This window comes from Emys orbicularis, chromosome 9, assembly GCF_028017835.1.
Source record: "Emys orbicularis isolate rEmyOrb1 chromosome 9, rEmyOrb1.hap1, whole genome shotgun sequence".
Lineage (NCBI taxonomy): Eukaryota > Metazoa > Chordata > Testudines > Emydidae > Emys > Emys orbicularis.
This window is the reverse complement of record NC_088691.1, coordinates 4,220,347-4,234,995: the sequence shown is the minus strand read 5'-3', so window position 1 is coordinate 4,234,995 and position 14,649 is coordinate 4,220,347. Positions and strand designations below refer to the sequence as shown.

Genomic DNA, 14,649 nt, shown 5'->3' with positions numbered 1-14,649 from the left:
CCAGACCCCCTGAATCCTCTGGGCAACCCTGACCGTAGATCCTTGGGAGTGGCAGAGAGGGATGATTGCAGGATGGGGAGCCAGGAATCCCTGAGTTCTAACCCCAGCTTGCATACTACCTCATACTGGGTATTTGCCTGAATTTCCCCATATGTAAAATGAGATAATAAATACAATGGATGAAAATCTCATCTGCTATAAGTCAGACCACTACTGAAGTCAAAGGAGCTATGCTTATTTACATCGGCCGAGGATCTGACCCAACATTTATCTACTCACCGGAATGCTTTTAGGATTAATAAATTGCTGTGTAGATGACAAGCACTGTCGATTATAAGAATTTAGTGTTTCTATTGACTGACTCATCCCATTTTGCATATTGGATTATTCTTTCCATTGTGACCCACTTTGTATTTCCCTTTATTGAATCTGATTTTATAGACTTCAGTCTCTTTCTCTTATTTATCAAGATCGTACTGTCCAGATCCAAAAATAATTTGTTCTCCTTCCTAACTTGGTATCATGTGAATTTGATTAGTGGGTTGCCATCCTGATGGCCCCTTTCTTTGTCTTATTTTTGTAACATCAGCTGATGCAGCGCTATCAGGAAATACAGGCATGTTGCAAAGATATGCAGTCTTCGAAAGAAGTTGATTTTTCTAATCAGATTCCCTGGGCATGAGTGTCTTCAACTGTGCAGTTGCTACACAGTAGGAGAAAATATGCTGGAAGTATTAAGAAAAAAGAAATGCGTAACAAAACTCTCCTTTAAGGTATATTAAAATGTGTTACACACTGATGGGAAGCACAACATTCGCAGAAAAGGCCCATTCACTGCGCACTTGCCAGCCTGTGAGAAGTGTTGCTGTGTTTTATAGAATAACTTTCTAATTTAAGGTTTTTATACAGAGTGTCAGGATTTCAAAGCTTTTAATTTTTAAAGCCTATTAAAAGTTCAGATTCTTAAAGTTTAATAATCTGCTTATACTGGTATATTCCTTTAAAGCTCCTCTGAATAGCACGTCAGACACATTTATCCTTTGCAAAACTTTTAAGCAAATTATGCAAGTATTATCATTTCAAAGCTGTACAAGATAAATTCTACATTAACCTAAGTTATCTGTGCGTCTCTTAATCCTTACTCCTTTTATACCGTATCCAAATTAACATATTCTTAGCACCCCGCTAAACTATCCTGATTTCACTTCCTGCAGGGAAAAGTTTCAGATTTCCTTTTTATTGCCAATATATTCAGGGTTTTTTAATTGTACAAATAATAAACAATCAAAGCACAGTAGGACGCCAGAGAGAAATGTGTGTATTGTAACAAGGATGATTCCATGCCAATAATGAACCTTCAACTCCTGAAGAGGACAGTTATTTCTGGCGATGTTACAGAATATCAGGCACAGTGGAGTCCCATAAAGGAAGGGGATTTTATAACTTTTTAGATACATAAAACAAAGTTTCCTAGCATATGTAAGCTTTAATTAGGCAAATGTAGTGGGTTGTTCAGTGGTTGTTCCCAGAGTATTTTAAGAATGGAGATCATGGGTCTCTCTCTAGATATATTAAACATACCTGTTGATCCAATGGCCGACCAACACTTCCATCATTAGTATGTCTCTAACGTTGTTGAACTAAAGTTAAATGAAGCGATAAAGAGTTTGTACCATCCCCAGTGTTGCCAACTCTCATGGTTTTATTGTGACTCTTGCCATATTTGGTGGGGGTGTTTTGTTTAAAGTCCCTGCTCCTGGAGTCAGGCTATTACCTGAGAATCTCAGCTCTTATTTAAAACAGTGTAAGGAATGCTTACCAGCCAGATGCGATTGAATGGCAGTGCCTGGCGGGGGCAACGCACACCCCCTTGGTTGCCCTGTTGCGACAGTCAGTCAATGGGGCCGTACGTCTGAAAGGAGGGCTTTCGTTCGGTGGCCCGGGTCCCTGCAAGAGGCTCTTGGTGTGGCTGATTGGGACTCAGGGCAGTTAATGTTACCAAGCAAAATAGAAAAGAACCCCCTTCCAGTTTGGCTCGAGGTCTGGCAATACTGTATCCCCCAGGAGAAGGTGAACACTTCAAAGATTCCAGGCCAGGCCCCCAGCCGGTATAAATCGACAGAGGGCCTGCAATGCAGAGCACCTTTTGATATTGCAGAATTGGTGGCTGTTGATGTCTCAGGATCCATTCCTATGGGTCCTCTTTCCTTAACAGGCTTGCCTACATGTGGAGCAGTCGGATTCTATTGCATTTGGTGTCCCCCCGCACTACCAAGAAACTAAGGTTCAATGAGGAGCATCAAAGTGAAGAAATCAAATATACCAGACAGGACATTCTGCTCCCTTCTAGCCGGCTTAAAATGTGCAGCTGCATTAGAATAAATACTTTGTAGCCAGGAGGCCGGCATAAATGAATTGGTGTTTGAATGAAACGGTTACTTTCCTCTTTCATATATAATACTTTACATTTGACTTGCAGGATTATTTTCTGTAAATCCTACATTGCAGTTCAGTAATTTATCTCCACACTTAGCACAGCCGAGTTGGCTCCAGCTGTCTCTCTGCATTTCAATGCTAAAGCAGATTCTGTGGGGAAGAAAAACACGCCACTACATTTATTGTCGTACATTTAAAAACCATTTTGTTGTCTGGACTCCCGTGCTCTGAAACGAAAACCTGGAGGTAAAACTTGCTGGGAACCCCATTGGTGCAAGCTAATGGAGCTGGAGTGGGAAAGCATTTGCAAAGGTGAGAGTTTTGGATCCGGGGGTTGGGGCGAACCCCTTATTTGGGTTTAACACCAAATATTTATGACTTACGAATGAAAGATTGATATGTAACCCTTGCAAGGCTTTAGCTTGGTAATGTTTTCATCATGTGATTATCTTTAGTGACAGCCATGTCTCAGCACACTTTACAACAACGGGACATTTCTCCTTTTGAGATTATCTTGTCACAAACAGTAGCTCCTGCCCGGGAACTATGGGAGGGAAGCCCGGGTTACTTTGCTGAATGACATCCTACTACAGGGTACCACATCAAAAAGGGACGGATCTTTGGGTTTGTGCTGCCTATGAAGTGGAGGCCCGGCACCTGCTCCTGTTGTAGCATCGGTGTCTCAAAAGGCAGGGCCCCAGTTGGAGCTCGGAGGACTTGAATAATTTACGCCAGATAGCACTATATTAGTCTGTGCCGACAGCGTCCTTAGAGCACGGGATCTGTATCAGGGCTCGTTAGTGCTCATGTATGGAACAGACGCAGCTGCAAAACAGCTCAGATTCAATGGAGAGTTAAGTTGGAAACGTTCTGCATCCGTCACTAGGTGCCTTTCTGCATCTGTCTTGCCTTCATCCCTTGGTCAGTTTGGCCCAGAGACTTCCCATTGCTGTCACTCAAGGCAATGCAGGAACAACCTGGCCCTCTTTGGCCCTAATTCAGCAAGGCAGCTAAGCACATGCCAAATGCTGCCCCTGCTCCGCAAAACACTTTATTCTTAGACAATAAATTTGCTGTAAATCTATAAGGTGAGGTCATGCAGTCCCTGCTTGTGCAGTACCATGGCCACTGTCATGCTAATTAACACTTAATACACTCACTTGCTGAGTTGAATGGAAAGACAAAAAAGGAAGTTACTGGCAGGATTCTCTGAAGTCACCGAACCCTGGGGAAAAGGACGGTGTTTTTGCTGTTGGTTTGCCTATACTTTTATTTTCAGTGAGTATGGTTGCAGGGCTGGCTTTAGGACCCAGTAAGCCCTCTAGCCGTTGATGGCTGTCAAGTGGGCGGCACTTTGGGAGACCAGGCTGCAGGGATGGTGCCCGCAGCCCTTTCCAGGCAAGCTGGGATTTCAGGACTGTTTTTACTGAAGCTAAGTTTCAAACTCTTTCGGCTCACACACCATCTTTGGGTGTGCTCAAAAAAGATGCCCAGGCTCACTTCATACAGTCCTGCCACTCCTTAGGGGCAGCCAGGCTTCCGGAAAGCCATAACCCCTCTGCTGTGACACTGATGGGGCTCTGCCATTGACCTTCCCTCCAGCTGAACTGCGAGAATGAAGGCCGCGGCTCCGCTAAACATCATGGGTACGATTTTCAAAAGCACCGAGTGACTTAGTCAAGTGTCATTTTCAAAAGTGACATAGGAGTTCGGCACTTAACCACCGTTTGTGCCTTTGAAAATCTCTCCCTGAGGGTCACTGAAAGTCAGTGGGACTCAGGCTCCTAAGTCACATTGGCACTTTTGGAAATTTTACCCAAGGTGCTTAAAGTTAAGCATGCGTTTAAGTGCTTTGCTGAATAGGGATGGAGTGAAACATGCTTAGATGCTCTTACAGCATCTGCGTCACTCTCTGCCTGGGGGACCTGACTCCATCCCTAGGCCAAGGAAATGCATTTGGGATGTCTGTTTTCTTTGTGTTAATGATACTTTCAGCTTCAGACTAGCAGGAGAGGCACTTTGAGCCTCACAGCTCTGATTGTCAGAGCCCACAATTCCCGTCAGCTCCAAAGGGAGTGGCAGAGATTGGGCTCCCTGAAAATCAGGCCTTGCATCCGGTGGGATACGGGGGCTTTATAAACGATTCCTAGATTCATAGGTTAAGGTCAGAAGGGACCATTCGATCATCTACTCTGACCTCCTGTCTCCCACAGGCCTCTGTATTGAGCCCAATAACTGTGAGTGAGGAGGTGATTCAGCCTCTGTCCTCGTGCCTTTCCTCCTTTGCTTTCCTGTCGCCACGTCCTTTTGCATAAAAGCTGGGAGTTTGTCCCCTGACAAGGTGTGTTCCCTTTTCCCCCGGGTGGAGGCCAGGCGGAAGTCTTGTGAGCTGGAGTGTAATAGCAGGGCAGGTCTGGATGCTCATGAGCAAACCAGCTCTCTTTAGGTTTAGTTCTGTGCCCGTGAATTCGTTGTTCGGGAGAAGGAAGGGCTGCATTGCCTACCCACGGATTGAAAGCCTTGTGCATCTGGGCACAGCCCAGGTAGCAGGACAGTTCTAGGGAGAACCCCGCAAGGGGAACCTCCTGGAGTTTCCCCCCAACATTCAGGTCCTCTCTCATGGGTTTTCCTGTGCGGGAGGGTAGCATGGCCATTAGGGTTTGTCTACATTGCATCGTAAACCTGGGTCTGTGGGACCTCGGCTTGTGGACTCTGCGTTCCCAAGCCCACACTTGAGCATCCACACTGCATTGCAAAACTCAGGTTTTACAATTGTGGGACCCACAACTGTGCTAACGTCCATTCTGTGGGACGCAGACCATCTGACTCGGGTCTGTGGCTTGGGCGGTGTCCACACTGCAAAATATAGGGCTTGGATCCGAGCCTCAGTGCGACTCGGGCTATGACCCACCCCTTTAGTAGGGTCCTAGGACCCAGATCCTGAGCGCTCACTGACCCAAGTCAGACTGATTTGTGTGTGGATGGAAGAGGGGCTTGGGCTCACTCCTTAGTGTGCAATGAAGACATATTCTGTGTCTCATTGGTAGCCTATGACTCCAGCCCTGTCTCTGATGGAGTTAACCAGGGCCACTCACTGTGCCTTCCATAGTCTCCACATTCCCTGAACATTCGCCACTGGACATTATGTCCCCTGGCCCTACCACATCTACTGTGCTCTGTCATCTATGATGTACTAGAGGGCAGAGATTCTGATCTTCCAATCCTTGGCCAGACAAAACTCCCATTGACTTCAGCGTGAGTTTTGCCTGCTCAGGGATTACAGGATCTGTTGATTTGCATTTGTATAACACTATTCCAGAAGAAATGTGTTCCTTTGATTTAGGTATGCTCCAAACAGGGGCTCAGTTCTGCTCTCGTTGAAGTCTACGGAACCCAGGAGTTAAATCTCACTGAAACTCCACAACACTTTTCAGCAACGTACTTTAATGTTCTGTCTCTGCATTTTAAAATTAGCTTCGCATAATGGCAGCAAAGGTGGCAATTTCTTAGGCATCTATAAAGTCTGGCCTTTACATGTTCATGTTGCTAATGTAGTTGATAGTTTTATAGACGTGTTGGCTTGGTTTAGTCATGTTCTGCGATTGTGTGAAAAAATAACAGTTCTAGCACCTTAGGTCCTGCAGACATTTATGCATACGTGTAAAGTTAGGCACAGATCTTGCAGGAACAAGTGTTTATGAGTGTAATAATTAAACAGTTTTATGCATGTAGTAATGCGTCTTTCCACAAGATGGTGCTCTGAGAATATTGATTCTGATGTAGTGTGTGTTTGTTGAAAGCCAGCTAATTATTGAGAAACATTTGTTATTTCAACCTCAGTGGAAATCATGAGCTCAGTCCAACAAAGCATTTCAGCACACGCTTAACTTTCAGCAGGCAAGTAGCCCCTGATTGCGTGCTTAAGTGCTGTGCTGCGCTGCAGCGGTGCCTATTATTCTGGGTGAGTATCTGTATTTGGTACTTTCCACCAAAGCCCATGGTGATTATCCTGCTACAAGGCTTTTCAAAATATAAATGGAGGTTTGTGTGTTTAACGTTAAACGTTGAATCCCACATGAATCGTGCGCAAATTAATTTTTTTTAATGAAAGTCGTTCAGGAAAGACGCACGATATTTTAATTGTACTTTGGGTAACACCCCGGGACAAATGTGGCAATTCGGAGTGCTACAAGATAGATTACATGTATAGGCAGGGGGGCCTTGAGGTGAAGGCATTAGCTTGGGACTCAGGAGATCTGCTCTGCCTCTTCACAGACTCCTTTGGCAGGACCGGCTCTGGCTTTTTTGCCGCCCCAGGCAAAAAAGCCTCCGCCGCCCGCCCGCCCCCCCCCCCCGTGGGGGGGGGGGCGGCGAGCTCCGGCGGGGGCTCCGCTCTCCCGCCGGCGGCCGGGGGGAGGGCGCCGGAGGGGAGGGCGGCCGGAGCCCTGGGAGGAGGGCGGTGAGCCCCGGCGGGGGCTCGGCTCTCTCCCCCCCCCCGGCGGCCAGAGCGTCGGGGGCAGGGCGGCGAGCCCCGGCGGGGGCAGGGCGGCGAGCCCCGGCGGCCAGAGCGTCGGGGGCAGGGCGGCGAGCCCCGGCGGGGGCAGGGCGGCGAGCCCCGGCGGCCAGAGCGCCGGGGGCAGGGCGGCGAGAGGGCGGCGAGCCCCGGCTGGGGCTCGGCTCTCCCCCCGGCGGCCAGAGCGCAGGGCGGCGAGCCCCAGCAGGGGCTCGCCGCTCTCCCCCCGGCGGGGGAGGGCGCGGGGGGGAGGGCGGCCAGAGCGCCGGGGGGAGGGCGGCGAGCCCAGCTGTGGCCCCGCTCTCCCCGGCGGCCCGAGCGCCGCGCCGCCCCCTCCAGGTGCCGCCCCAAGCACCAGCTTGGTTGCCTGGTGCCTGGAGCCGGCCCTGTCCTTTGGCCAAGTTACATAGGGCCTGATTGAAGGCCACTTAACAACGTGCTTCACTGTGAGCGCGAGCTTCAAGTCAAGCGGTGATTAAGTGATTTCCAGAATGGTGATCGATTTTAAAATCGGGTGGAAGTATGTTCTTGAATTGTGACCTTGCTCTCTCTGCCTCAGTTCCCCATCTGTAAAATGGGAACAGTTGTCTTGTTTGCCTTGCCTTTTTCTGCCTTGTCTGTTTAGGCTCTGAGCTGTTCGGCGTGACAGCGCTTCAGGGTACGTCGACACTGCAGCTGGGAGTGAGCCTCCCGGCCCGGGTATCCAGACACGCACTGGCTCTGCTCAAGCTAATGTGCTTAGAAATAGCAGTGTGGCTTTGGTGGCCTGGGCTAGCCACCTGAGGGGCTGGGTGGGCTGCAGCCAGCCTGTGCCGCAACCCCCGCGCTTCTGTTTTTAGCTCGAGCAGAGCTAGAGCGTGCCTGTCTGCCCGGGCGGGAAGAAACGCTGCCCGCTGCGGTGTAGCCATCCGCTGACTGACTCTCGCCATGTCTCTGCACAGCCCTGATCTCAGGTGGGGACTCTCACGTAACACTCCTGGGTGGCGGGTCTCATGGTAATCAAACGAAGGCAGTTCTGAACAGCACTTGCCCCCAAACCTGGCCCCAGTGGTGTTTGAAAAGCTGCTACTATTTCAGGCTTTGGGGCCACTTTCCTAGTGCCCTGGCGTAAATCTGCAGGAATGCCAGCGGCCCTGGGGGGACTGAACACAGACTGTGGATGTCATGCTGTTAACTTGGCCAAACCCAAATTCCGGGTCCCTTTTCTGAAGCCCTCTCCCCTCCTCCTCCTGTCACCGCTGAACATCCCACACGCTCCCTGCCGCGAAGGCCTGTGACCTGGTGTCATCTTGGACGCCGTTCCCCTCACATCTGGCTGGTGTCCAAACCTTGCTGCTGCTTCCTCCATGCTATTCCCAACCCCCTGACCTTTCCTCTCCATCCACACAGCTGAACTTCCCAGGCCTTCCCCGCCTCCCATCCTGACTGCTGCAGCGTCCTTCTCCTTGGGCTCCCGACACCCACGTCACCCTCTGCGATCTGCACAGCATGCAGCTGCTCCAACCATCGCCCCTGCTGCCAGCCTTGCTATGAATTCTCCGCTGGCCTGGCTCCCCCTCTCCACTGCATTTGAGCTTCTCGTGATTACCTTCCAGGTCCTACCTAACGCCACCCCTCTCTGCCCTGGTCTGGCCTCGCATCCCCTTCCCACCCACTGTGCCCTGCCAGTGCTGCCAGCCCCATGGTGGTGTTTGTTTGCTTCTCCTGCAGCTGTCTCCTGGCTTTCTTACACCCTGGCCCCACCTAGCCTACTTTAAATCCCCTCTGAAGTCCCACTTCCATTGCAAAGTCTACGAGACATGTGCTGACTCCTCCCTTCACCCCGGGAACCCTTTAGCCAGGGAACCATTGCTGTGGAGCAGGGGTCCCCAACGTGGTGCCCGTGGGCGCCATAGCGCCGGCCGGGGCGTCTAAGTGTGCCCGCGTACTGGCCGGCGGACGAGCATCTGCCGAAATGCCGCCGAGAAGCAGCGTCATCCAGATGCGTCGCCGTCGAAATGCCACCGATTTTCGGCGGCATTTTGGCAGCAACGCCTCTGGATGACACTGTTTGTCGGCGGCATTTTGGCGGCGACGCCTATTGACATTGCCGCTTGTCAGTGGCATTTCGGCGGATGCTCGTCCGCCACCACGGTCCTCCGTGGCTCGTCGTCTGACGCCTGCCAGACGAAAAAGGTTGGGGACCACTGCTGTGGAGGGACGGGGCTGGGTGACTGGGGTGGACTCTGGGAGCAGATGGGGCACAAGGCCGTTGAATTGTAGAGTGGGAATATTTTTCACATTTTACTTAGATCAGCACCACAACAAACTTGGACCTACATCAAACATCTGGTAGTCGTCACCCAGCTCGCCTGCCTTGTGTGTCGTATCCCTTCCCCACCTTGGGCTGTCTGTCCTCTTAGACTGCATCAGGACTGGAAGCTCTTCAGGGCAGGGCCCAGCTTTTTGTTCTGTGTTTGCCAGACTGGGGTCCTAGATGCTGTGGTTAGAGAAATAATAATGTCCTGTGCTTCTCAGGGGAGGGACCGAGTCTTCCTCTGTGATGGGAAGGCAGCTAGCATGCTGTGGTCTAAGCAATAAATAATTCTGATTGTGAGTCCAGTCCATCACCCCATGTTGTCTTCTGTGTTCACTCGCGCAGGTACAGTCACCAGGCGGCGAGGAACGGGGGGAAAGCTCAAGCTGGCACCCACGAGATGAAAACGAAGGGTCCCGAGCCAGTGATCAGCCAGCTCATCGACAAACTGAAACACATCAACCAGGTGGGTGCGAGGGCGGGGAGTGGGGATTGCTCCGGGGGGGTTTCCAAATCCGCCCTGCTTTGCTCAATTAGATACATTCCTTGGATTTTATTGGCATGTTCCAGTCTAATGACAGCGAAGGAGTCACATGACGTCAGTGGTGAGTATGGGACCCAGGGCCATGACACACGCGTGTGCCCAGCTCCACCAGTACCCCTTATGGTCCAGACTGGGACTCGGTGCAGTCTCGAGGTGGGGTGCTCAGGGAGCCAGGCTCTCAGGCAGGGGTGGCTTGAGCGGGGTTCATGGGCACAGTTGCACCCACAGAGACCCCTGAGCAGTGTCTCTTGTCCCAGGGGACTCGGCCCAGCTCCCCGCGCCGGGCGCTGCAACCTGGGGACACTGACCACCCACAGCAGCACCACAACCCTAATCCCAGCCCAGTGGAGAGGAAGGGCCCAGCGAGGGGTGGGAGCGAGCTGCCCCCCACTCTCCCCACAGCAGTGTCTCCTGTGCCCAGCTCCCTGCTCCGGGCCTGGCACATGGAGTCGCAGCGCTGCTCAGGGTTGGCCCGGCCGCCCTTCCGGCATGACCCAGTGGGCCGGGATGAAGATTGGGGTGCTGGGCGGAGGGTGGTTGGTGCCCCCTCGGCAGGGCAAGGAGGAGGCAGACAGCGGTGGTGTGTGCCCATTGAATGGGGAGGCTGCATCCATCACCCCTCTCGGGACAGGTCTGTGCTGGCTCCCATGTAAGGTACAGTAGCCCGGGCTGCACTCACCTTTGCCAGCAGGCAGTGGCCACCAAGGGACCATCTGCCAACTGGGGATAGCCTGTGCCACGCCCCTTCCCGCCTCCTCTGCTGGGTCTGACTGAGAAAACGGCGCAGGAGCTGACATCAGCTGCGAGCGACCCCATGCTGGGTGAAACTCATAGCCAGCTCGGTGGGGACACGCACAGACCAGAATGCCCCCTGTGGATCTGGCCTGGGTCTCTGTTTCTCCTGCTAGGCTGGTCTCAGTTCGCTAGAGCAAACCCCGCCATGCTCAGCACATTTGGCGGCGGTTCTGTGTTGTACGGATGAGGCTTGTGAAGATGATTGTTATCCTTTGTCCGGGGGAGCCGGTCTGCAGAATCTGTTCCTGCACAGAGGCCATGCTGTCAAACACTGCAGCTGCATCTCTTATGTTGATGTGATGACTGACACATCAACGTAAGGAACATGCTAAGACTGGGGTAGCAAAACAGTCATCAGATCTCACGCTTCATGTCCCAGACTGATCACTGCCAGGGCCAGGAAGGAATTTTCTTGCCTTGCCCAATTTTCCTGTGGCATTATGGGAAGTTTTCATGTGCACCTGGAGTGTCGGGTATTGGCCTCGATGGAGGCAGTTTACCAGGCACGACGGGCCCCGGTCTGAGCTGATGTTTCCACTCTAGATATTCTTCTTGTGACCAGTTAAATCAGGATTGCACCGATAGAAGCAATATGGCTGTCTTCCCCCTTGCTTCCATTTGCTCTGCCTTGAGTTAGTGGGATGAGGAACGTGCGGCCTGAGTACCACCACCACAAGTCCCTGGCCCAACAGCTCAGGGTTAGGTCTTAGGCTGGCTTCCCTGTGTCCTCTTTCCTGGTGTTGTGGTTTCTCTGCTTCCTGCCTTGCCCCAGACCAGCAGAGCTCCATGGACTCTGCTCTCGTTCCTGTGACACTAGTGTGGAGCGACGTGTGGTTGCTTTTAAATGCAGCCCTTGGGGGCTTAAGCCTTTGCCGTTTCTGGGCACAGACTGTTTTTGGGCCTTGTGGGTTCAACTATCCGAGTAATAATAATGTGCCCTGTAATATGGCTGTTACCCAAATTAGCCTGAGAGCAGAGTCTACGCAGGGAGAGCTGTCTTGTGAGCTTTCTTCATAAGCTTTCGAACACAAACAGGGTTTAAAAAAAGCTCAGTGAGGCTAAAACAAAAGCACACTTTCAAGGCTGGCCTGCCGGTAGGTTTTGCTCTTTCGGAAGTTCCTAGCTGAGTTGGTTTGCTGATGACTTCTTTTCTGCTCCAGTGAACATCAGGGAACTGTAATACTAGGTTTCAGAGTAGCAGCCGTGTTAGTCTGTATCCGCAAAAATAACAGGAGTACTTGTGGCACCTTAGAGACTAACAAATTTATTAGAGCATAAGCTTTCGTGGGCTACAACCCACTTCTTCGGATGCATATAGAGTGAACCATGCATCTATATGCATCCGAAGAAGTGGGTTGTAGCCCACGAAAGCTTATGCTCTAATAAATTTGTTAGTCTCTAAGGTGCCACAAGTACTCCTGTTATTTTTGTAATACTAGCATTCCCTGGCTTGAGTCTTTACGTCCCCAAGACACACCTCTGTTACCTCCTATGTGGGTGTAAGTAGCAGGCAGTTTTGCATAGGAATTAACTCTTTCTGTGCTCATGTGAAGGTGAGCCATATACACCCTGACACAGAGTAGCAGAACTACTGTTGGGGCACAGACCCAGTTTTCCTTTACATTCATGCATGCCAGCTTGCAGTACTTTACAATACAGGGTAACAGGTCTTGCTTATTAAAAGGAGAAAAAGGCCTAATCAGCTCCCTATTAAACTTGGAAGAAGGCAGGTTTCAGCCTGCTGATGGTGGTGGTATTTCGCTATTCACAGTGAGAAAGACGCACTGAACAAAACATGCTTATTAGTGTACTTGAAACGGCTGACATAAAATGGTTGGGAAATGCTGGCTGCCAGATTGGGTCAAGTCAGGTCTTTTGCTGATCAGTTCAAGTTGCGGGGAGGCTAAGATTCATGGACTAGGAGACCAAGGGTAAATTAGTCAGTTGAACTGAACTGTGTAGTGGTAAAGCTACAATATATATAGTTTAAAAAACCAAACCAAAATAAAATAACCCCCACATTTTTCAGTTTTGAAACTGAAAAAAAGAAATTGAGAAAAAGGACGTGTGGAAAGCCCAGCGATGGGTGAGCTGGTCACAGGACAGCCACTTACCAATGCTAATACCAGACCAGTAGATGGCAACCAACGTCTGCAGCTTTACCACTATCCAGTTCAGTTCAACTGCGTTTTTTTTAAATATATCGAATGTGAACATTTTGAAAAATCAAAGGCCTTTGTGAAAACGTTTACTTTTGGGGAAAGGCCATTTGTCACTGGAAAAGAGTTCAGAAGAAAACATTTTGAAAGCAAAAGATAATACCTGAGAACTGGTTATGAACCAGCTATTCATGCCAAATACATTAAGCCAAGGTAAATGGCTCGGATCCTGGTAAAAAGGAAATTGGATCTTTCTTAGACTTGAGATTTTTGGGGATTGAATCTCACCCTTGTGCTTAGTTCCTTGGCTCAGGAAAGTTTCTCTGTCTCGTTCACATCTGCACCGACAATGGGCTCCCAAAGAGGAGGAGATGTGAAAAGCAGCAATTCTGGTTGGAAGAATAACAGGAGTACTTGTGGCACCTTAGAGACTAACAAATTTATTTGAGCATAAGCTTTCGTGGGCTACAGTCATGTTGTAGAATGCAGTGTGGACTCCCAAACTGGAAGAGAGATGGAAAGTAGCTCATCTGATCTACTCAAATGGAGGGCATCTTTTAAAGGAGGTTTCTTCAGGCTTTCAGTGTCTGTTGGAGAAGAGGGGCAATGAGAACTGCTTTTCAGCTATCGGCTCTTCGTGCTCAGGTTTCTGAAATGCATTCTCTGTAGGGATCCAGTAGATAGCAACAATGTCTTTCAAATGGCTCCCAGTCCATTGTTTTGATCAGAGGAGATGCAGCTCTGATCCCAGAGACATATGTATACTCCGTTTCCAGTTAGTTGAGTTCCAAAACATTTTCTTTAACTCTTGGTTGTTGCTAATAGATGTAATTTATGTTTTATGATGTTTTAGCCTTTATTTATTATAGGCTGTTCATGCTATAAGAATGAATACTTTTCCAAAAGCATGACAAAGCTTCAGAATTCTCTGGAGCTTGTTCAGGTTTGGTGAATAAATTGTATAGTTTTGTCACTCATTAACCAATCAGTCTTCATCTGAATCTAAATAAATGCATTAATTGCCTATAAAGCACCTCTCTCCTACCCCCAAGTTGCATTCTGTGTTGTAGAACTTGCATGCTTTTCAAGCACTCATGTGAGCCTCATTCGTACACTAGAATGGAATACCCAGAGGTTGGAAGGAAAGCAGCAAGTTAAAACTATACAAAAGGGGAAATAAAAAGGTCTGTCTGAATTTATTAGGTTTGGTTTAATGGTCTTTCAAAAATAAAACACACAGCAGTTTGAGTAAGTTTAACGTCTCAGGTCAGATCTTTTTGGAGTGAGTGACATTTTCTGCAGCATGATTCCTGATAATAAGATTGACACGCCAAGCTGTTTTGTGTTTCTTTTTAATGTGTGATTTGTGGGTGGCTCTGTTTATTGCGGGTTGGTGGGTGAGCTGGTTTCTTATCATCATCATGTTGGTACTGGGATTTTTTAGATTCCTTTGCCTTTAGACCAAGTTGTGATTTGAGTTGCTTTCATTCTGTGCCCAGAAGCATGGATGGCTCATACATAAACATTAGCGTTATCACATTTGGGAAGTCAGGGATCTCGTTCATGGAAGTGAGTTTTAATTGATCCCTATATTTATTTCTCAGAGCACCCCTGTGAGGGTGGGGCACTGCTGCTGTTCCTATTTTGCAGTTGGGGAACAGAGGCATAGAGAGACTAGCGACCCTCAGGGAATCTCTGGCAGAGTAGGAACTTGAATGCAGGCATCCCAAGTCCTAGGCTAGCGTCTTAACCACTGGACCAGTCATAAGCTTATCTATCCCCCGCCCCTGCCCCCTTTCTGGTGGGACTATCTCCAGGAAGAGGAGCATTATTCTGAACCAATACTTGGTAAGAATTGGAATAAAACCCCCAAAAGGAAAATAAGTGGGCAAGACATGTCATTAGA

At 49.5% G+C, this 14,649-nt stretch overlaps 1 protein-coding gene across 1 annotated transcript in view; it reads left to right on the top strand.

Annotated features, from left to right (window-relative positions):
• The window catches only part of GPC3 (glypican 3), a 274,404-nt gene that overhangs the window by 186,335 nt on the left and 73,420 nt on the right, over nt 1-14,649 (top strand). The window contains exon 6 of the mRNA XM_065411009.1: nt 9,591-9,711. Within this exon, the coding sequence (XP_065267081.1) occupies nt 9,591-9,711 (121 nt within the window). The remainder of the gene's footprint in view (nt 1-9,590; nt 9,712-14,649) is intronic.